The following is a 23823-nucleotide window of genomic DNA, read 5'->3' on the forward strand; positions in this document are numbered from 1 at the left end:
AAAGAAAAAGATACTTTTGAAACAGAAAAAATGGAACTATGGGAATTATGTTGCGATAATTCCCATAATTCCCAAAAAAATCAAAAATACATCAAAACTGTGTTATATTTTAGCATCTTCAAAGTAGTCACACTTTGCCTAGATTTTGCAGAAATGTACTCTTCTTGAGGAATCACCCTGGGATGCTTTTTAAACAATATCGAAGGAGTTCCCATCTATATGTTGGGCACATAGTGGCTGCTTTTCTTAATTATTTGGTCCAAGTCATCCATTTCAAAATATTTGTTTTTAAATATATAGTAATATAAATTTTAGTTTTGTGATGAAATCAAATAAGTTGGCACAATTATATTTTAGGCTACAAAACTAATTTCAAACATTTAAGCATAAACCTAAAGATCAAAAGATTTTAAAGATTATGAGAAACATTTCAGGCAAGTGACTCCAAACTTTTGAATGGTAATATATATTCAATACAACATCTAGTGCATAGCCATGTAATTGGTTTAAGTTTTAAATTCAGAGTTTGCAACCAATTTATTTCCGATGATGACATTTTTCTGAGTGACATTAACATTCATTGTTCCTCAACTTCCTCCTCCCTCCATTTAGGCAGAGTCACATGCTCCCTGATGACCTGGCACGATTAGATGAGACAGAATGGATGAGAGATCCCTTCTTTGGAGTTATGGACACTGGTGCCTAGTCCAAGCAGCCTCATTCAGCCTCATTCAGGTGGGCATAATTTAGACTTTCAAAAATGCTCTCATTTTCTGATATATACAATTTCAAATGTCTCTTTAACAAACTAGATGTCATCTATAAAACTTTTAACAATCTATTTAACACAAAGGATTGTTTTTTACATGCCATGTGATGTCTTTTGCTCTTGTGTTGTTTGCTCATGTGGTTGGCAGCTTCCTCAGCAAATAGGAGAAGCTTTACCAGAGCAAGCGCTGCCCACAAGAGAACCAACACCACCTTCAGATTGTATGCTACTGGAATCTGCACTTTGGGTGATAATAAATAAATGAGAAGAAAAGAAAAATGCACGGCCCAACAAAAAAAGACAGAAATTAATGAAGGCTAACATACTTTGAAATTTCATATTTTTGCCTCTAGGCATCAAAGCCAGTCAAGAGTCCATCACTCTGACTGAAAGAGAGCCAGTCACCATGCCTGAGCCATTGACTGCGGTCAATCAATATCATCACCACATATACAAAATCACTGGCTTACACCTCTATGCTGGGGCCCCCTGGTTAGACAGTCTATGTGGAACAACCTTAACACCGCAAAGGAAGTGGCATATAATGTGGATTTACAACAGATGGCATACATTTATTGTCTTGAATATTGAAAGTTGATTATTTTTTTATTCTTCTCCCCTTTTCTCCCCAATTTGGAATGCCCAATTCCCAATGCACTCTAGGTCCTCATGTTGGTGTAGTGACTTGATCAATCCGGGTGGCGGAGGACGAATCTCAGTCGCCTCCGTGTCTGAGACATCAATCCGCGCATGTTATCACGTGGCTTGTTGAGCATGTTACTGCGGAGACATAGCGTGTGTGGAGGCTTCACACTATTCTTCGCGGCATACACACACAACTCACCACGCGCCTCACTGAGAGCGAGAACTACGTTACAGTGACCGCAAGGAGATTATCCCATGTGACTCTACCCTCCCTAGCAACCGTGCCAATTTGGTTGCTTAAGAGACCTCACTGGAGTCACTCAGCACGCCCTGGATTCAAACTCGCGACTCCAGGGGTGGAAGTCAGCGTCTTTACACGCTGAGCTACCCGGGAACCCTTGTATGTTGATTCTTGTGCACAACAAAACATGCTTGCTATCTCAGTTTGAAGGTGCAGAGATGCAGGAATCTAACATGACTGAGCTTTTGCTTGAGCAGCCAGACCACTTTACTGAAGGTGAACAATAAGTTATTTTTCAGTGCTCAGAATGCTGCACAGATTTATGTCTGTTTCTTTTTTGTCGTGTTTTATGCTGTTTTCCAATGAGAGGGATTTTGGTTTAAGTTTGAGAAAGAATCTCTTTTGCAGGTGAGGAAGAGAGGCAGCAGGAGACAGACAGAGAAAGAGAGTAAAGAGATAAAGAGGCAGAAGAGAAGAGCCGAGGGTGTCTGATGAAAGAGATCAAGAGTTAGCAGCACTTGAGAGAGAGGCAACAAGAGATCTAACTACATCATTCTCTTTAGACCTGTACGTTTAGTGACACTTCTTGAGACTTAGACTTTAGACTTTATTTTTAGCAAGGTTTAGTGACTTTCAAGAAACCAAAAACTTTTTTGGGAGGGGTTGAAGGCTTTAAAGTATTAAAGTATTTTTGTGGCTCTTTGTCTTGCTGTGAGGCCATCTACACACTAAAAGTTTTCTCCTGAAAGTTGACTAAATTAACATAAGTATATAACCATATATGTGTTGTTGTTGTTGTTTTATCTGTTCAGTCGTGTATGACTCTTGGTGATCCGATGGATACATTTACTCTGGTCTCAGTCATTGATTTTATTTTTAGGTCTTGGAAACTGGTTCATATCGTTCTTGATAGTGTCTAACCACCTTGATTGGACATCCTCTTCTCTGTTTTCTTCCATCATACCAAGCATGATGTTTTTTTCCAAGGATTCTGTTTCCAAGGATTCCAAGGTTTCTGTCCTCGTTATGTGCCCAAAATATGTTGAACTTCAGTTGATCATAAATGACTCGAGTAAGTGTTCCTTCTTGATTTGATCTGGAATTGAATGATTTGTTTTTCTGGCAGACCAAGGACTGCGCAAAATCCTCCTCCAACACCAGAGATCAAAAAGTAAATCTTTCGAAGATCCTTTTTCTTGGCTGTCCAACTTTCGAATCTATACACTTTTAAAGGAAAGACAGTTGCCTTGACGATTTGTATCTTTGTTGTCAACGAGATGTCCTTACTCTTCATCAATATATCCAGGCTCATCATTGCTTCCTTCCCAGAAGTAGCCGCATATATACACATTTAAAATGTTAAATTCTCTTCAGACAGAATGGACCAAAACTTTTGCAGACAAAAAAATGCTCTATCACGGTTGTTGTGCATCTTAGGTTGCGCCAACACTCTTGTGTTATTTCCTTTCACAATCATCAATAGAGCGCAATAGACTGGTTCAGGAAGTAAAAATCCCTTTCATTTTCTGCATATGTACATTTAATTTTAATGTTAACTTATAAACCAAGACAGACCATGAGCTCAGAGGTTGTTCATAGATTTTACATGATTCTGTCAAAACCATCAGTCCTCATTATTTCAACTCAATCATTTCAAAATCATGGTTAAGAGCTGAATTTCTGGTGTAGAATTAGACTATTCCTGATCAAGCAAAGAAAGATCCACCAATCAGAGAACCACAGCCTACAAAAGGCACCAAACAAGCTCTGCAGTGACTTGCAAATATCTGAATATTTTGCATTATAAATGGTTTCTGTACTTAGAATTAACAGCTTCAGATCTTTTTTTTTTTTTTTTATTGTTTTTAATTCCATTATATAATTTGCAATGATTCATCAGACGCACACAGTTTGTATTTTCATCAATTGTTGTTCTTCATTTCTGTGTTTTATGTTGTAATTAAAGTCTTGTTGATTGTTAATTCGGTTCCTGCTTCCTCCTTTCTCTACCGAACAAGAGTCTGCCACACTGGTGCCGAAACCCAAGACTGGAGAAAGACCCGGCATCAAAAAGCCCTCGCTGATGACAGGATTGCGATACCGAGGTGAGGATTGGTTCGATGGTACTGGAGTGGTTCACCAGGAAGCGGAGGAGCCACTCCCGTCCGTCAGGGGACGGAAGAGCCTGCTGCCGTCTGCCAGGGGATTGAGGAGTCACTGCCTTCTGCAAGGAGGTGGAGGAGCCCGCTGCTGTCTGCTAGGAAAAGGAGGAGCCCGCTGCTGTCCGCTAGGAGGAGGAGGAGTCACTGCCGTCCACCAGAAGGTGAAATCCAGTGCCATCGCCCGTTGTCATGGAGGATCGCCGGACAGCTGTCTGAGGACCGAATGGTGAAACCAGAGGTTTTTTTTTCTTTCTCTCTCTTTGCTCTCCCTCATCCTACCCAGGTTCCCAGGGATGGGAAAGACCAGCCGGTGGCGGAACGGCTGAAGGGGAAGGGAGGGGGAAATAAGTCAGGCCAGAGGTTTCCCCAGCTTGAATCAGGCATTGGGGGTATGTGACGAGAAGGCGGGCATGGCCGGGCCGTGAGGATGCACACCCGGCGTTGAGTTGCCCAATCAGCGGGAGACAGATAAAGGAGGAACCGGGGATGCCAGAGAAAAATTGTTATCCCTATATACACTGTACATACTAAATGCTCAATAATAGGTGGCTCTCAATAATTACTACAGCGATGAGTATGGGCTTTCTTATGTGTTTAGATCGCCTGTTCCAGCAATTCAGTATAGTCTGGAGGACATCCCAAAGGAGAGGATTCCAGAAATTTCAATGGATATTGAGGAACCAGTAATTTCCTTTTTTTATTTGAATGTAATATTATCCATTAGTTGGAGCTGTACTTGCATGACTAAAAATAGCTGCCTGGAGAGATTATGAATACATACCTGCCAACACTCCCGATATTTATCTGGTTTCTTCCATTTTTCCTCTCCTCATTCTGCTGTACTCCTGATTGACAACTTCTCCAGATAAACTCAAAATTTCCCGCATCCACACTTTTCTCATGAGGATGTATTAGACCTTCATGTAGGGTTGCCACCCGTCCCATAAAATTCAGGATTGTCCCATAGTTATATATGAAATTATGCGTCCCGTATCTAATCAATACAGGAAGTGAGTCACAGCGAAATCATTCCTGATTTTAATTTAACATTGATATAAGTTGGACATTTTTAATTTGGTGGGTAAGGGGTCACCTGAAAAGTCCACACATTATGCTAAAACTGGAATTTATTTATTTAAAATCAGAAAGATTCATAAATGTTCAATAAAATTTACAAAGTTACACAGATCCAACAATGTATGAATACTGTCACTGGGTCATAACGACAAGAAGGTGAAGGAAATAAAATAAAATTAAAATAAATGAAAAATCCATATAAACCAACACAGATGTATACATAAATAAAATAAAAAATTCTACAGCACACCACTATATCCCACACAGGCTAACCATCGTCAATATTTTCCTTTTCAAGAACATGTTTTCTGTCGGTCTTAGTAGCGTGTTTACTTGTAATGTTTGAAATACAGCTATACAAAAAAAACAAGTCACATAGGTAGGCTACGTGTGAGGTCAGAGGTGTTTTTTTTTTTTAAGAATAAGCTAAAAGCATCAGTTCCAGCTATTTTTGTGATTCAAGTTTATTCAAGTTCACAACTGTGCAGAAATAGCTGAAAAATAAATATTATTTGGTGAGGCTTGCTTCTGTTTCACCAATGTGTTAAATTATATGAACTGATTTGTTCAGTGACCCCTTCTGGAAATGTCACTAGGTGGCGACAAATGTTATGTGCCGTTAGTGAGTCAGTGAATCACTTTGAGTCCGCTCATCGACCCTCCACATGACAAGAGTTGCAGAAAGCGTCACAGAGGGGAGATTTTACAAGTTTGCCATGTAAATAACAGGATGTGTTCACAATAAACAATGAAAACGTTTATTTGGAAGAGAGAAAAGCTTGCAGTTGTTTTGATATCAGAAAGTAATAAAAAGGACTCGTTTATGTTTAGGTCGAAGCGTTTTGTTGGTGAATTTAAATTAGTTCAATAACTGGGGTCTCTGATATACATAATCAATAAGGTAATATTTAATTAAAAGAAATCATGAGACATTCAATGTCTCTTCACAAATTTGGACAGTTTTTTCATATTTCTTGTTGCTTCGTACTCAAGGACATTATTGGTGAAGCAAAAACATGTGTGAGAAAAACACTTGTGTAAAGTGACGTCACTTCATAAACAACTGCAGCGCTGACGTGAGTCATATGAAAGACCCTTAACATGTATAAATATCACTCACTTCTGCACATTAATCATGGCTCTTCACAATCACAAGTGACCGATTATGCTTTCAAAACAGCAAATATCTCTGAAAGGTGAGGAGTGAGGACTGAAAGCCGTGGCAGTGGTGAGGAAACATGGCCCTAGGGGTCACCAGAAACTCCACCGGCTACAGTTCCTCGCACATTCAAACCACGTCTCTATCAACCTATATTTCACAATCCGATGTGGGCAGGTATGGTTATGATTGTGGTTGATGAGTGACCTGACTTACCTTAAAGGATCTTTGAGTGTATTCAGTGTTAATTCGTTGAATAACATTGAACGCATGTGTCTATAAAAGCATTTCTAATGTCTTGTTTTCTTCTGTTCAAGGCCTTTCACTCACTGCTGCCTCCTCAGGCCAGCCGCAGAATTGTTGCCCAAATCTTTTGGGCACTGCCAGGTTAGATGGTGATAGAGGCTGTACCATTTCATCATACAATGAGGTCTGATTCTTGTTATTGTGAAAAAAATCTATTACATTTAATGAAAAATGTAATTGGGATTTTGGCTTTTTACGTGAGGTCTTTCAATGAGCAACAACATTTTAGATTAGGTGCAGCCACACTTCTAATAAATATCTTAATAAGTTTTGTGCTGGCTTGGTTTTGTGTTTAATGAGAAAAGAGCTGCAAAACAGGTCACAGTATGACAGCATGAGCCGTTTGGTGACATCATGTCAAGCTGTTGATGATATCCTGCCATCGTTCTCAGACAAAACTGGTATGATGATACATATTCACATATTAAATCAGTGTTCAGGTTAATTCATTGAATAAACCTAACAAAATAAATGTAACTGGGGTAACAACATAGCTTCAACACAATTTTGTTGTGATATTTTGTACTCTGTGATAAAGCTAAATACATCTAAAACTTTTTAAGAATGAAATATAACTTTTGTTTATTTATGCAGGTTTTAATATTTCTAAATGATTGTGATTACATTTTATTATAATATTCTTTTTGATATTATTATAATACTGAATGTTGTTCTCTGTTATGTAACTATTTTACATCCATTATTCTGTTCCACACTTTATATTTATCTCTTTTACTATAATAAGAAAAGATTTTTAAATACAGTAATTTTGCGCATGCATGAATTCAGCATTATGTTGCTATTTCTAGGCAATAAAGTTTAATAATTTGTAATTGACCCTTCATAAAAAAAAAAATTCTAAATATGCCCCACATAATGTAATGTTTCACGATTTCTTCCTCATTAAAAAAGATTTACTTCTAAATGATTGTATAGTTATTTTTAAACATTTGCATGAAATCATGACCACTCATGTGAGATGAAGAGTTCAGTCATATCAGTGACTTTATAAAAGCTCTTTTATTCTACATGGGGCAGGGGTGCTCACATGGGGGATGCCAGTTTAGAATCACATGACCGGCCGAATTCTATTCACTTAATCTCAGTTACTGCCCTGTTATTGGACACTTTCATTCGTGCATTAAATGAATCCTGGTTTATTGTGCATAGTGAATTTATATTACATTGGTAACTGAAAAGTACTGTTTGAATGATGCAGCACCCAGGCCACTAGGTGTCAGTGTAAGACACTTCGAAATATATATCAAAAAATTACTGAGTTCACCTTTTAATATAATTCATATTTGTATATACTGCATCCCCAATTTTACCCATTGAGTACTTTAACATGTACACATGTTATTGAACTTGTGTAAATGTGATACAGCATGAAGCATCACAAAAAAATGTTCTTCTTTAATTACAAACCGTCTCTTTACAGGTTAATCTCAACAACACAACTGTGCAATATATATTTACCAGTTAATTTACTGTAAGTCAGTTTTGGCACAAAGAACATTAGGCACTAGGTTTACCACAAATACAAGACAGAAGTGAATATACTAAAATAAATATCAAGTTAAACCTTCATAAGAAGTCAAGACAATCAGCTTTGTCAAAAATGCCAAAATCACAATTCAATTTAACCCTAAATATTTCGTAATTCTGTAAAACACTTTCATGTAAAAAAAAAGAAAGAAAAAGAAAAGTTTTTTCTCAGTACAGTATCATAGCTCTAACAGTGCAAAAGTTCAGAGGCATTTACACTAAAAACAGGGAAGTTTCGCCAATAGTCTCTAAAATGCTGAAAACTCTGAAAAGAATAAAAATTTGGTATTATTTGCTTGTGTAGAAAAAAAATGATTTTTTTTACTTTAAAAAACAAATGAATTAACCAAAAGAATGGTTGCATGATGTTGAGCAACTCCCTATGCAACTGAACAATTATAGTCGCTAAAAAAGGAAAAAGATGTTCAAGAGAACAGTATCTCAAGCCAACATCAAGCTCTATCATTACTAATATTAAAACTCTGGAAATACTAATAGTTTTTATTCTCAAGACGATATATCAGTCCTCAGGTATCTCAGATTTATGTTTTTGCTGTCTGCATTTCATTAAGCCCAAGGGGACATCACATTTTTTTCCTATATTATGCATACCAAATGTTATCCTATTATTATGCAAACTTATCATCAAGACTGTTTCTCCACAAACTTCCCGAGAACCATCAAAGCTCATAATCAGTTGGATGTTGGAAATGGATTTACAATCAACAGTAAAACTGGGTGCCTGAAGGATCAAATTATGAAACACTGGCAAGAGTTCTCTCTTGCTAATAGGTGTATCTTGACAATGGTGTGTCTTCTAGGAGATCATCCTGTAGAAAAGCAAATCAGATGTTTTATTTTTGACGTAAGAACTTGGATCGAAAGCGTTCTCTGCTTTTATAATTTCCAAAGAGCCAGGCCAAATTGAGAACAGCACTTAATTACAGTCTTTAGTATTTAATGGTTTAGCAAAATATGCAAAAGACAATAAGTAATATCATGTCTCATGATCTATAATATTGTCAGTAAGTTTCAAATACTTTATATGTACTTGCTTACCAAATGCCAAGCACAGAAATATAGAAATATACAAAGACAGCAGTTCTCAATGGGTTGCGCTTCAAGACCCAGATTTTACAATGGACATCAAGTGGCGAGCCAACACGTAATATAAGCAGTATTTTTGGTAAGCAGGTGACAGATTTTTGCTATCTTAGATATGCACGATTTTATGATTAGTTGCATTTTATTATTTGCTTTAAGCATCATTTTCCTGCTCTCTGTGACCCTATTAGAACAGACCTAATGCCCAATTTTGGGAAGCACTGCTGTAAAACACATAATCCAGCTGTGAAACTCACCATGGGGAGGTCTTGAAGCCGATGGAACTCTGGATGCTCACTGCGTTGGCGAGATCTGAGAAAGAGCACGGCCGAGACCATGGCGGTGCAAATAATGAAAATGGAGAATAGAGTGGCAAACAGGGGGTCCACAGGGGAGGTGGGACCGTGTTGAACTTTGTTTGATTCTGGAAGGTGAATGGAGTAGAAATTAATTATCACTATCACAGGAAATAATAAAACTGAAGGAACATCATGTAGCCTACTCAAGGAACATAATGGAGCCATGCACAGACCACAGAGGCAATTACAGTATTAACAAGACAAACTAATCAAATTATCGTTGGTGATTGTGCTTATGAGATGCAGTATGGCCAAAACATACAGTAGACTCTTCTACTGTCACACAAGTTTTTTAAGCCAAAGACACAACTCAAAATGGACTGAATATTGAGAAGAAAATCAATTTGTTATATGTAGATAATACATTTATGTTAGGCCTAAAACATACTCTTCATAAGTATGTGAATGTTAACACACATAGTGAACGTTGTTCTGAAATATGTCAAAACATTTTACAATGCAACGCAAGTGCACATTGCATTCTTAGTGTTGCCGCAAGACAAGTGTTGAACTTTTAGGTCAAACACTGAAGAAAATCTTGCAAAGCATGTTCTGTTGACATGTTAATATCTAGCTACCTGAATCATAACACATCCAGTTTAATGGCATAGACATTTGAAAGTAACCCTTTCACCCCTTGAATACTGAGGTGCATAAGCATTCACATCTATAAGCAATTTTCCACTACTGGGCAGAACGGTTCTGAGCAACGGTTCCAGTCGCAATTCCATTTGAGTACGGTTTGGTACATTATGATTACAAACTGTTCCTAGAATGGTTAGCTAACCATACCCAGGACAGAGAACCGTTCTGGTAAAATGGCTTTAGTTACTTGGCAACTTGTGATCGGTCACTTCCTCAGTCAGTCCATTCTAATCCTGATTTCTTAGCACCACTGAGGAAAAAGAAACATGGATTGGTACATAACAGTATTGTTCCTTAATGAGAACCATTCATCACACACCTTCATCCCCCACATCCAGTTCAGAGGGCACATCCTGGTGTTCCAGTGAAGAAGGGCCTGTGACATTTGAACTACTGGTCAGGGCAAACTGAGATGGTGCAGGATAAGACAGGGTGACTGGCAGAGCTGCTTGAGTTGTCTGGGACACACTGCTGGTTAGAGGAGAGAAGGTCTGATGTCCTTCACCTGGACTGATGGATGTTGCAGGACGTGTGGTGACTACTGATTCTGAAACGGTGCTCCTGACATCAGAAACCGTTGTGCTACTTACAGAAGAGGCTGCATGAGAGAAATGAGACAAAAAATACAAAAACACAACAAATACCAAAAGTGTGAATAAAACTCTGTGAAGAAAGAAAGTTTGAACTTACAAGGAAAGAAATTAAATATAAGAGCACTTGTGGGAAAACAAGCATATTATAACTAGATTTGAACATTTTCTGTGAACGGTGTTTTCTCATGAAAAACTCACCATCACAATGTTGGAGTTGGCCTGACTAGGTGGTTGCTAGGGTGGTCTAAACTGTCATAAATGTAAGATCTGGCATATTGTGCACTACACCAATAAATAGACATTTAGCTGCCCTAAATATAGATACACTTTCAGTGTAATGGCTGCATGGGAGAAGGATATTATTTGCAAACACAGTCATGTTCCATGCAGCCATTATTTATGGACAGACGTCTGATAAAGTGTGTGGAATGTTGACCGGCACTTTCCCTGAGAGCCTCATGAGTTCAGGCCTTATTCATACTATCCGTAAGCCCAGTGTGCTATCTTTAAAGTGGAGCAAAGCGATATACACCCACATGAATGCACTCACACTATTCAAGAAGGACGCAAATGTCAGCTTATGAAACTTGCATCATTGTGTCCATACAATGGCTACAGCAATATGCAGCAAACCCAGTTTCCTCAAAGCACTTAGCAAATACAGCAACAATACATTTACAAACAATGCTACCATCTTTACCAGCATCTTGGGCTGTGTTTTTCAATGGCTGATGCCAAAGCCAATATCTAGAGTGCTGGGTGGCCAATGGTGGATACAATGACAACAGCAATATAAAGATTCAATGAAATAAAAATGAGAGTTTTGTGACTCTTAGTCCATCCCTGTCTCTGAAATTGAGTACTGTCAAAATATGTACTATATTTGATGAAGGACGCACCTCTCGTCTGGTAAAACAGTACATTCTTTAGGAAAGAATGCAAGTAGTACGAATAGAGTCCTGACATACTTTGTGATGTGCATCTTGACCAGTGACCCATATATATGATGTAATAACAATAACTGTAAAAATAATAAACTCTGATTTAGTTAATGGGTTATGACATGAGGAATAACATTTTCCTTGATCTTTTAACATGTTAAGGGTTCATTGTACTCTAAAAACATACTGTAAGTTTCAGAACTAAAAACTTCCTTCTCACTGCAGAAAGAGCATTTGTTGAAACCAAGCAGCCAAAACGACTCATTGACTAATTTCTCCACATTGTGATGTCAGAGTGTGGTAAACACATGCATCTGACCGCCTCTACAAAAACACATCAACGCCTACCTTACCTTATCACTTCAGTAGCTCCACCCAGTGGCGGTGAGCCGTGAGATGGCAATGAGAGAGCAGGTCAATCAAGAGCAGAGAGCCAATCATAACAGTGGGTGTTTACTGTCAAGTCTTAAAGGAGAGCAGCACCAAAAGTGAGGGTTTCTGACAGAGGGTCTGAATGAGGGTGAAAATTATCATGTTTTACAAATGTATGACTATTTTTTTTTTGTGCAAAAACTTATATTATAAGTGAACCTCAAGGAACATTTTGAAATAATAAAAAAGGCATGTCATGACCCCTTTGAACATGCACTATTTAAGCACAAGGTATAACTTTCTTGGTATATATATCACTCACGGTTGAGAAGAGCTGTCAGACTCGTGGTTCACCATTTTTTTATTAATATGGGATAGTAAAGTGTCCAGTTGATCCACACTTAAGAATCTCACTGGAAAACTAGGTCATCCAGTTATTTCCTGCTTACTGTTTTATGAATACTGAGGATTCGGACACACTACACCATTGGCATAGTGTTTTTGGCATTACTCACAACTTACCATACGCCTCATTGAGAGTGAGAACCACTAATCGTGACCACAAAAAGGTTACCCCATGTGACTCTACCCTCCCTAGCAACCGGGCCAATTTGGTTGCTTAGGAGACCTGGCTGGAGTCACTCAGCACACCCTGGATTCAAACTTGTGACTCCAGGGGTGGTGGTCAGCGTCAATACTTGCTGAGCTACCCAGGCCCCCATGTTGTGGTTTATTTGTAAGATAATGAATGGCTGACTGTACATCTTCCCTTAAATATTGTTCAGCATTAGCGAACTTGCTTCAGCTAATAGAATAATTAATTATGTTGGTTATTAGGACATCACACTAATGGACAACTGTACAATAATTTGATACCTGGTAAAACTATACATTGTTGAGTGGAAAGTGGTCTTCATCAATAATATAATGTTATTATATCAGTGAAGCAAAACCTACTGATAAGTGTGGGAGTTTTACAAAATTTTTCTTAATACTATTTAATAAACTCTTAAAAAATGTACCTTTGGATTGTTAGATCGCTGCATCGCAATGACCGGCTCTGCTTTGCCCTAAACAAAATGGAATGGGCTGGTGCTGTGGAATGATGCCATCATGTACAACATGTCCCATTTCTTTGGCAAGGCATCAACCAATAAAATGACTTCATTACCCCCTCCCCGCCAAACATTGGTCTTGCTCTCTCGCATAAGTATGCTACGGGTTTTTCGCAAAAGGTCAAGGCGTGACAATTTGAAGTTACAGTGACATATTTGAGAGGTTATAAGTGCCAATTTGTGGTTGTACTGCAAAAAATTACAAAGTGTAATGTAATGTGTAATACACATTTGTGTCTGTAGTTGTATTTATGTGAATGTCATTTTACACATTTGTGACTATTTGTCTGCAATTGTGAATTCAGAACACAAGCTTGTCTTTGAGTGCAGATTGCAACATTCAACTAGAGCACTAATATTTATTGTACAAGTTCTCAAATCCAAATATGCAAGCTCTCAAGTTTTGCTACTGAGTTACCTTCATATGATTACACTAAACATCTCTTCAATGGCACGAACAGTATAAAGCTCCTAGATCACATCTTTTTTGTATACTGAATGTTCTTAGACAGATATTTTATGAAGGTTTTATCCAAGGAACGATTCAAAAATACTTTAAACTGCAGTTAAGCCCATTGAAGAGTCTGTAATGGCCTCGTTGTCATTCCCATTAAAAATCAAAGATGGCGCTAGTGTGAATAAGGTCTGTGTCAGGGTTGTGGAGTGATCTGCTGCTGTTCTCCTTGTCTTTGTTTCCCCACCTCCTTGTGTGTTTTGTTTTGACAGTGCATTTGACAGCACACCCTCCATGATGATTACCGCTCATCATCTGTTGCACCTGCTTTCTATTTTCTCTTGATTGCAATCCTTTTTTATTGTCCCTTTGCGTACTGTTTTGTGCCAGATTGTCTCGTGCCCTTTGCCCTGTTCAATCATCCTTCTGGTTCCTGTCGGGTTTGTTTGTATTGTATCTTTTCTAGTGGACCATTTTCACAGTCTGTGATGATACGTTTCTGCCTTGTTTTGTACCGTAAATCAACCAATCTTTTTTTTTATTTGCCATTTTATTTTGCATTTATTTTTATTATTTAGTATCAATTTATGCATTGTATTTTATTACCCTGGAGTTTGACATTTTTGTCGTAATCCATCACTCTCTCATTTTTTTCTTCATTTAGAAAGTTGTGGAAACGTAACAGCGGCGTAATTCTTTTGATTATTGGAGCAAATGGGTAAGCAAAAAATATATTTGGTGTGGTCTCCCATTCACCACTATCGACATTTACACTGCAATCGTTTTCTTTTGCCACCGTGTTCCAAAACATTTAGGGTTAGGGCGGGGTTCTAGTTTTACTGACCAATCAGGTACAACTTTCCTGCTGAATATTAATAAAGCTTCCAATCAGTTATTGATTTCCTCATGACAGTTCCTCATACAAATGACCCCTTGCCATCCTACATTTCGGTAATTCATGGTCAGGATACTCAAACAGAGTAATGTTTCGATAGTATGTATTCAGCTTATTAGTGCAAAAAAACAATTATGCAGCCGTACACTGTGACATGTTGTTGTTATTCTTAAAGCGATTGGTAATAAGTTTGTTTGCGAACCTTAGACTGATAAATTACTGATTGCCTTTAAAATGAGATTTGGTTTAATCTCATTACTCTTGCCTGGTACTGAGGTTTTCTCCATGTTGAGGGTGGTGACATCTTGTGATGCAGGTGTTTGTGAGATAGCTGGTGAATAAGAGGTGTCACTGTGCACCGTGCTGTCTTCGCTTGGCTGTGATGGAGGAACAGTAGGTGTGACATTAGGGTTTGAGAACTCCGTCGGAGGAGACGAGACGTCTTGATAGGTTGAAGTGAGTCGTGATTCCAAAATGACACTTTTGGAAGTCACACGATCATTAGAAATGACTTCATTCAGAGAGGTGATCAAGTCTTGGGCCGAGTCTGACGTTTGGCCTAGGGGAGAATTACAGAAGTAAACCCAAAATAAATTACAAATTAATTTATTAAACAAAAATGGCCATAAAACTTCTAATTGCAATTTTTTATCATCAAAATAAACAAGATTTACAACATGACCCAAAACATTAAAAAAGGAAATTAAGAAATATGTATTTTATTCTATTGTATATAAAAATATGAAGTGCTTATTTGATTTAGTTGAAGCCACAGGAAGAAAGCTGTGTTCTCATACTGAATTGGGTATGTGGGTGTTCCAGACCGGATGTGAACAGTTGGGTAATGGTCACAGAACCCACAGAACAAAGTACATGTGACCTTTATTTGTCAAGAAGCTGCGGAGAAACAAATGAACCAGATCGACTGCAATTTTGCACAGATGTTTGAGAATGCAAATGAGAGAGTGAGAGAGAGGGGGGGTACTTGCTCATTAACACTCCTGAAAGTTTTAGCATGAAATTAACACCGAGAACCAAGATCTCTCCTCAGGAATCCAATTAGCACTTTATAGGGGAGGACTATAAATAAATAAATGAAACTGGTGAATTAGAGACAAAAGTGTTTCAGTTGAAAAAAAAAACATTGTTCTTTTTTTCTTCACAAGTGTATTCATCTTTTCGTTCTTTGTAACATAGTACTGTATATTTTTCAATGATTACATACTTTAAAAATAACAGAATAAGTGTTGATGGATGGATGCCCTTTTCTTCAATTAATTTCTCATCATAGGCAAAGTGATGTAATCTTTGCAAACAAATAGCCTGTTTTTAAGTGCATAAAGTTAATAAAGACACATGAATAACAACGCGAGCAAGACAAAGCCCGCAGAGACTGTAACGACAACTGGAGACTGGAGAATATCCACGTTGAAAGCATAAAGTAAATGTAAATCACTGCTCACCTTTTACCAAATACATATGAAGAAGCATCGAAGTCCATATAATTAAACCCCGTTCAGTCCTCATGTTGAATAAAGCGACGCTTAGCGAGCGAGCGCGAGCACCGTGTAGATTCGCTAGCTGTCGCTCGACTCCCGGGATGATCTTTCCGTTACGCTAGATGACAGCGGACTTCATCAGCGCTAAAAATATCCCCAGGCTTCTGTTCTTTGGGAGCGGGGTGTGGTTGAATGCTCGTGACGTAAGCAAACTTTGGTTTGAATAACGGCGTATATTAGAGCATGCTTCAAGACTGTTCCAATGCAAAGGAATCAATTAATCAAATATAATCGTGTCAAATTAATTGTGACGTCTACCGTTATTTATTGCGACCCACGTGTAGCCTATGCCGGTTGAGCGTCCGTCAGACCTAATATTTTAATAGCCACCGACCGATGCTATACCGGCATTACCTATCTATCTAATTCGCTACCCGTGAGATGTTTGATTTCAGCCGGCTGCTTTTAAACGCTCATGCGTGTGTCTGCACGTGCGCTCCTGCACGAGACTCTGTTCTTATTCAAAATACCCATCTTTAGGCGAAATTAATGTGAACACAAGAGTGTAAACAGACAGGATTCAATCTGTGCTGTCTTGACGAGATGGGACAAATTCTTCAAAGTGTTAGATCTGAGTGATGTTTAAATGTCTATAAACTGCATGCTGTCTGTTATAGGCATTCTTCATCAAATCAGTATTAATGTATATCTAATAATCACACAGTAAAGAGTGTCAGATATTTAAGTAGTTTCATTTTGCATTCATTACTTTTTAATGTTTTTATATGATATATTTTTAAATTTTTAATGCCTGTTGTTGAAAAACGTCTAGGTTACGAATGTTACCTCCGTTCCCTGATGGAGGGAACGAGACGTTGTGTCGAAGAAGCGACACTAGGGGTCTCTCTTGAGCGCCGAATATGCCTCTGATATGAAAAAAGGCCAATGGGAATTAGGCAGACAGTATTGGCATACCCCGTCCCGGACATACGGGTATAAAAGCGGAGAAATCCGTCGAGTTCATTCAGGGATTTTCTGAGGAGCCGGAAATGGTCCGGCCACTACAGTGGCTCGGCTCAGCGACATGGCCGGGAGGACACAATGTCTCGTTCCCTCCATCAGGGAACGGAGGTTACATTCGTAACCTAGACATTCCCCGTCTGTCACTATTTTGTGTGCAAAGGCGATCAGTTGTGTCAGACTGCACGTACCCTTCCCCAATGCCCCATAAAAAGTCGTCGGAATCCTTTTGGTTACCCTAAGCAGGGGAACAAGGTGACGCTTGCCAACCTGGGAATGGGCCGAGCCTAGCCGGGCCTCTTCTCTCTATGTCTCTCGCATAGAGCCAAACGGATGGGGCCCTTACATGCATCGTGGGAAGGGGGTCTTACCCAGTTTCCTATTCTTTCAGGGGAAAAAGACCCTGCGGAGACCACACCTGCTCAGGGATGGGGAGGTAAAGTGGCGAATACATCACATGGGCCATTCAGGTCACATGTGGAAACATGGCGTTGTGGTAGATCCAGCCTCAAGGAGGGGGGAGTTGCTACAGCACGGCAACCGGAGGGCAGCTGGAACTGCCTAAGGGAGACCACCAAACCCTCACATCATCTGATCAAAGTATTCTATGTGTTCGATCTTGGTCAGTTTGTGTAGTTAAGGACAATATATTAGCTGTTGCAAGTGGAAAGTAACTTGATATCCTCAGCTAATAATAACTATCAGCATGTGAGGGATTGGTGGCTGGGTTATTTTATGCTTTCCCCAATGTGTCCTGGTAATTCAGTTGCATATTTTATCATGCATTCAATTGGTTTTTAGGGTGTGCCATATAGAACATGGCAAAAATACTTGTATAATTTGCAGTAACAGGAGCAAACCTTGTCCCGTGCTCTATAGGCTCTTCAGCAGCTGTACTATGACCCTGATATGGCCGAGAAGAATATGGCCCAGAAGTGGCTCACACAGACCCAGGAATCACTACAAGCATGGCACTTCTGCTAGGTAAGTCACATGTATAGTGGCCCCAAAAAGTATTAGGCATAGATAATAAATAATCGAAGTGCCTTTTATTTAAAAAAATAAAAAACACTTTTGTGAACCAGTACTTTTGTGTAAAAATGATTATTGTATTATTTTTTAATAATAATAATAATAATAATATATATTATAACCATCCCAGATGTGTATGGCTTTCACTCTTCGGCTGAACACCAATTAAGATTTTTAGATTAATTAGCTCTGTAGGTCCATACAGTGCAAGTAAATGGTGATCAGACCTTTGCAGCTCCAAAAAACACAAAGTTAATTCATAAGATTCCAGTGGTTCAATCCATGTCTTCTGAAACAATCCAATCAGTTTCTGGTGAAAACAGACTAAAATATATCCACTATAAATCTATAAGTCTCCTCGGTGATCATGATTTCAAGCTTGATTACAATTCCTTGCACCGTCTAGCACTCTGCGAATGCATGAAGCACTGGGAAGTGTAATCGAGCTTGAAATCGTGATCATACCTAAAGACTGTAATGGCACGGTGTACAGTGAATAAGTAGTTACTTTTGGGTCTGTTCTCACCAGGGCTGGACTGGTAATCTGGCATACCGGGCTTTTTCCCCGGTGGGCAGACACACTTTGGGGCCGATCAGGGGCGAACTGACCATCGGGAGAACCGAGCGGGCTCAAATGAGCCACTGCGTTATGCAGAACGGACCACAAAACGCTGCCGCGATATGTAGTAAAGGACAGTGAACCCCCAGCAAAAGGATCAGCTAGCTTGCAAACTGCTGGAGCTAATACTTAGGTAGCTAGCACATTTTTGCAAGTTTGTAAATTTTGTCTGGGAATACTGTATTTTTTTTTTTTTAAATATATGACAGATTATGTCATTATAAGCATGGACTTTCAAAGGTTGTGCTGGAGATGACTGTCATTGTGACAAATATTGTGTAGTTGTTTGGTGTTTTACTGAAGAGATGAGGTTTAGAACATTCCAGTAGAGAAAGCTGTCTTCACTATAAGATGTTGTGAATGTGTTTGTGATAAATGCTCAGAAAGAGTCGGGAACTTGGGAACAGAACAAATGTTACATCCATGAGGATAACAGGAAACAACAATTTACCAAGACTAAGCAAACACAAGGACTTTAATTGCATTAGGGTGAACAAGGTAAACGAGAAACTGCAGGGAACAATCAGGGCAGGAACCAGGAATAGAGGCAAAAGAAGGTAAACACAAAACTTCAAACTAAAAGTCACTAAACTTCTAGCGACCTCTGGTGGTTCTACAAATTTGTTTTAGGGTTATTTTCAAAATCCCTCAACCGAGACCAGCAACATTTCCATCATTAACTCCCCCTAGAGCTTGCAAGCTTCATCCACTAAACCTGGCACAGACTGTTCTGACATAGTGTGCTATATCTTTTCTAACTGATTGGACTTTTGAAATATTATTGACATTTTCACACAGCAGACTATCAAAAATCGGAAAAGAATCCTACAGACTTTTATTGGCGGAATGTCTGTGAATCCACCCATCCCTGACATTTTTAATCTCTCTTAATTTCCTGTTGTATAGGAAAACCTTCAAACTTTTCAAACTATTTTTATGCTTTCAGGCAAAGTTTTGTCAAGCCAACATCAAAGTTAGTCTTGAAAAACTTTATCTATCTAGTTTTTATCTTAAGGTCAAAACATAGTTGCATGTAGAGTGAAAAGTAAACAATTAGCATACAAATCATTTACTGTAACATCCACAGTAGGACTGTCAGTGTCAGTGTTTTCTACAGAGCACTCAATGCATGTGGCTCATGCAGGCGCTGGGTTTCCTGCGGTCAGCTGTGCCCAGTAAAGAGACGCTGAAGGAAGCGGCTTTCTCTGGTCACTCCTCACATCCGAAGAAACTTGCTAATGAGCCAATGAGGAGCCCCTGTAAAACTGATGTCAGTGTGTGTTGGATTAAAGCTTAATGATGATCATGAGGGGTACATCAGTGGTTGATATGAGCTACAAGTGTTTGAATGTTGCTCATGTGTGTTCTCATTCATATTTGACACTTCAGCATGGAGAGTGTTGTTTTGGGAATTAATACATATATTAGATGTTATATTATATAACATATATTACATTATATGTGCTGTAAATGAACCGTTCGGTAAAACTTTACAGTACATTCAACAAAGGGGGTTCATTAATCACTAATATATCATTTACAAATCATTAATAAATCATTAATATGCATTTATAAGAATATTCATTCTTCTGTTAAAACACATGTATAATTTTTAAAGTGTTTTTAGTGTTAGTTTTGGGGTTTACGCCATTATGTCGTCATGGCAACGAAGTTGTAAAATTCTATTTAACTTAAATAGAAAATGCATATTGTCTACATCTTGTGGCTAAGCATTTATAACAGTGACTATTTTATTGTTTACAGATTGGCCCCCATTCAATTCCAATGCAAGTTCCTCACTGGAACCTCGATTTGTGCTTATTTTTTTTTAAGAATAGGAGGCACTAGTCTAAATAATTGTTTTGTGTTATTCAACATTTTGACACAAATGCTGTCGATTAAGCTTAACTTGTGTTAAACCTAGAATATTAATTGAAGGTTAGAGCTATTTCATTAACATGAAATGAAAGTGATTTGATAGTGATTTGTACTATAAAACTCCAAAAAGGGCAAAAAAGCAAAAAAAAAAGTGTCCAAATGACTATATTCCAAGTCTTCTGAAGCCAGCATATGCTCTCTTTGTTTGAGGAGCAGACTGAAATGGAAAATCTTACCCTCCGCTGTAGCTCTCAAATCTCATTTGCACTTCTGTACATATATTACAACTATAGAATAGTTTTTTAAGACTTTTGAGAAATAATGGCATAAATTTGGCATCATTGATGACAAACCTGGCGTGAAGCTTCTTCACACGACTTGCATAACCAACGTGCTGTTCGAATTTGCACAACTCAATTTAAATTTTAACTTGGCAGCCCTTTTTGTTGGATGAAACAATGCTCAAAATGTCTCCTTTTGTGTTCCACAGAAGGAAAAAAAAACGTTATACAGGTTTGTAACAACATGAAAATGAGTAGATGATGACAGAATTTTCATCTTTGGGATACTATGTTGAACAGCTTGCCACTTAACATTAACAGCTCTCCTTTTTGACTGCATTTATTGCTCTCTCTTTTACTCAGCCCAGCTCGGCTAATAAGCTTCCGGTTGTCCACATCCTTGGCCTGAGCCAGTGGGCAGACAACAGGACATCAAACCCTCTCAAGCTACATCGGTAAAATGCACAATGTGTTGTCTGTATTGATGAGGAATTGCAGGCAAAATGACCCACTCACACCATTGATTTAATGAAGGCCATAGCTTGTAGTGGGCATGTAAATGTCTTACGCCCATCCTTGCTGTCAATTCTCAACTTAGCCGGATAAAACAGAGCGAAGCTTACCTTCTGTTGGTGTAGCAATTTTTTACACTGTTTAAATCCATGCCACTTCACTTGAGCCGATCTAGCAAAGTCCGGAAAAAACATGATGTTGTGGTCCTTCCAACACAACTTGCCTTTATTCCTCACAGCACGTAAAACAAACTCTCTGTCAGCCAACCGCAATAATCTTGCTAAGCTAGATCGGGGTCTGTCACCCGTCACAGGAAGCTGACTGAAAACTCTGTGGGCACACTCAATTTTGAGCTTGCGGGCCTCTGTGTCGATCAAATTTGGAATAAGCCCATCCAAAAACCATATCCTGACCTTCCTGTCCCTCAGGGATTCCAACGAAATGAACATTATTACACCTGCTCTGATTTTCCATGTCCTCTAGTTTTTCACACACCCGTTCCACATCAGTCTTGGAAGCAGGCTGGTTAGCCTGTAGCTCTCTTTCGGCCGACTCCCAAAAACTCGACTCGTTTTTCAAAATCGTCCATTCTTGTGATCAGGGTGGAAAATTTCACCTCCATAGATGTGATCGCTCGATGTACTGTATTTCTGCGAGGCCCTCCATTTCGGTCGAGATTTTCGTCAGTGCTGCCTATATGTTCGAGATATCCCAACCTACGTCATGAAGCGCGCTGCCACCATAGGACCTCCGCCATCTTGATCATGTGAGGCATCCGACACATGAGAGCTTTTTAATGTCCCCACAGGCCGACGATTAAAAAGTTTTCAACATCTTGCCCTCCCAGCACAGTTTAACAAACAAAACTATTACAGTTCTCACTGGTTAAAATTGCTTAAATGGATAATTGTTTAACCCTTGCATGGCGTCACATGACTCCCCAGTAGCACAAATTTTGTTCATAAACATATTTACATATATAACATTTGTGAAAGTTAGTTTTTCTTTGTTCCTCCAATTTTCTTTCCATAGTTTCTTATTTGAGGCTGAAATATTTTCTTTGATGTCTTTTCAGATTTTGCAGAGAAAGCCTGACCTTTATATTTCAGGCAGTCTTAATATCAAAGCCGTTTTCTACTGTGGTGAGCATTACATCAACATGCTTCTGAATAACCCACACAGTCCATTTATTTATTCTCATATAATTGTCATCAATTTCACTCAAATGGGGATATTCTGAGTAAAGACCCTCAAAACACCTTTTCACCTAATCACTCTGCCCCTACAGGGATCTTGTCAAGAAGAATCTTGTTTATTTATTAGTTCACAATGGCTCTATATTCATTAGAGAAAGTACTTTTTATATAAGACTTGCACTTTTTTAGAGAGAACTCTGCTTTTGCAAGGTTTCAGCGTACAGGAGAGCTATGACGGAAGTCAAGATTGACTGTAAAACATTTCTTGGTTTGTTTAACACCAAAACCTATCGTCTACCTTCAGAACACTTGGAATATGGTTTATAAGCTGCACGGACTACTTTTGATACCTTTTGGTAGTTTTTTTTTAGCTTGAAAGTTTGCAATATTCCTTTTGTGTTCCGCAGAAGAAAGATTTGGAATGATATGAGGGAATTTTCATAGAATTTTAATATTGGGGTGAACTGTTCCTTTAAAAAAACATTCCAGTGCTGAGAGAGCACCCACATTGGAAAAAAGTGTTTTGCCAGTATTTTACTTTCACGAAAATGTATCTATACAATACTGGATGTTGCACTTCAGCCACATAAGGAGCAATTTCCAAAATGCAGGCTATTGGGGGTCAATCTCCACGCAGTCTGGCTGAGCACATTGTGGAGATCTTGCTCTCAGTGAGTCGTTACTGTCCCAGTGTACTCTCTGTGGTTCAGATAGTTACTGCTGACCCCCGGCTTCCCCAGCTCACATCTCACCACCGAGATCAAAGAACACTTCTGCCAACAGATCTTCCAGCAGTTCTGCCTTGTATAGCAATTAAATGGAGATGCTGAGAAGTGCAAATATGCATTACAAATGCCCTGAATCTTACAGAACACCAACACCATGCACTTTTCTTCATTCATCAGTCTGCACAGGGAGCAAGAGAACAAGTAATGGATGAAGGACATCGTGAAGGAATTGGCTCTGTCGAGTCTGGGACTACAAGGGACTGAGAATGCAGCATGTTACCAAAAAGACTGAACGTGCAAGGCCCAGAGTGGATCTTCAGTTGTCCTTGTTTTAGTCTTCAGGGTTTTAGCAGGCAGAGATTATGTGTGGGTGCATGCTGCCTTTATGTGATTTTTGGAGCTGCAAATTTCTGGTCACCATTCACTTGCATTGTATGGACCTACAGAGATGAAATATTCTTCTAAAAATCTTAATTTGTGTTCAGAAGAAGAAAGGAAGTCATACACATCTGGGATGGCATGAGGGAGAAATGTCATTATTAGTTGAACTATTCCTTTAAATCTTGAATAAGTCTCATATCAAAATATTGTATTGCTAGACTAAACCATATTATCATTATGTGCTAAATAAATTAGTTTAAGATAAAAAAAACATAAAACAGGATTAGTGTT

The 23823-nt window shown here is 38.7% G+C and overlaps 1 protein-coding gene across 1 annotated transcript; it reads right to left on the bottom strand.

Annotated features, from left to right (window-relative positions):
- Positions 1-7186: 7186 nt before the first annotated feature.
- On the bottom strand, positions 7187-16016 carry LOC127644689 (DNA-directed RNA polymerase II subunit RPB1-like). The gene is made up of 5 exons (XM_052128001.1): positions 15849-16016; positions 14651-14944; positions 10335-10613; positions 9269-9435; positions 7187-8737 (listed from the first exon to the last, which is right to left on the bottom strand). Exons 1-5 carry the CDS (start codon positions 15910-15912, stop codon positions 8693-8695), a joined length of 849 nt encoding a protein of 282 aa, XP_051983961.1. The 5' UTR covers positions 15913-16016; the 3' UTR covers positions 7187-8692.
- Positions 16017-23823: the final 7807 nt, after the last annotated feature.

The sequence above is a fragment of the Xyrauchen texanus genome, chromosome 6 (assembly GCF_025860055.1).
Source record: "Xyrauchen texanus isolate HMW12.3.18 chromosome 6, RBS_HiC_50CHRs, whole genome shotgun sequence".
NCBI classification, from domain to species: domain Eukaryota; kingdom Metazoa; phylum Chordata; class Actinopteri; order Cypriniformes; family Catostomidae; genus Xyrauchen; species Xyrauchen texanus.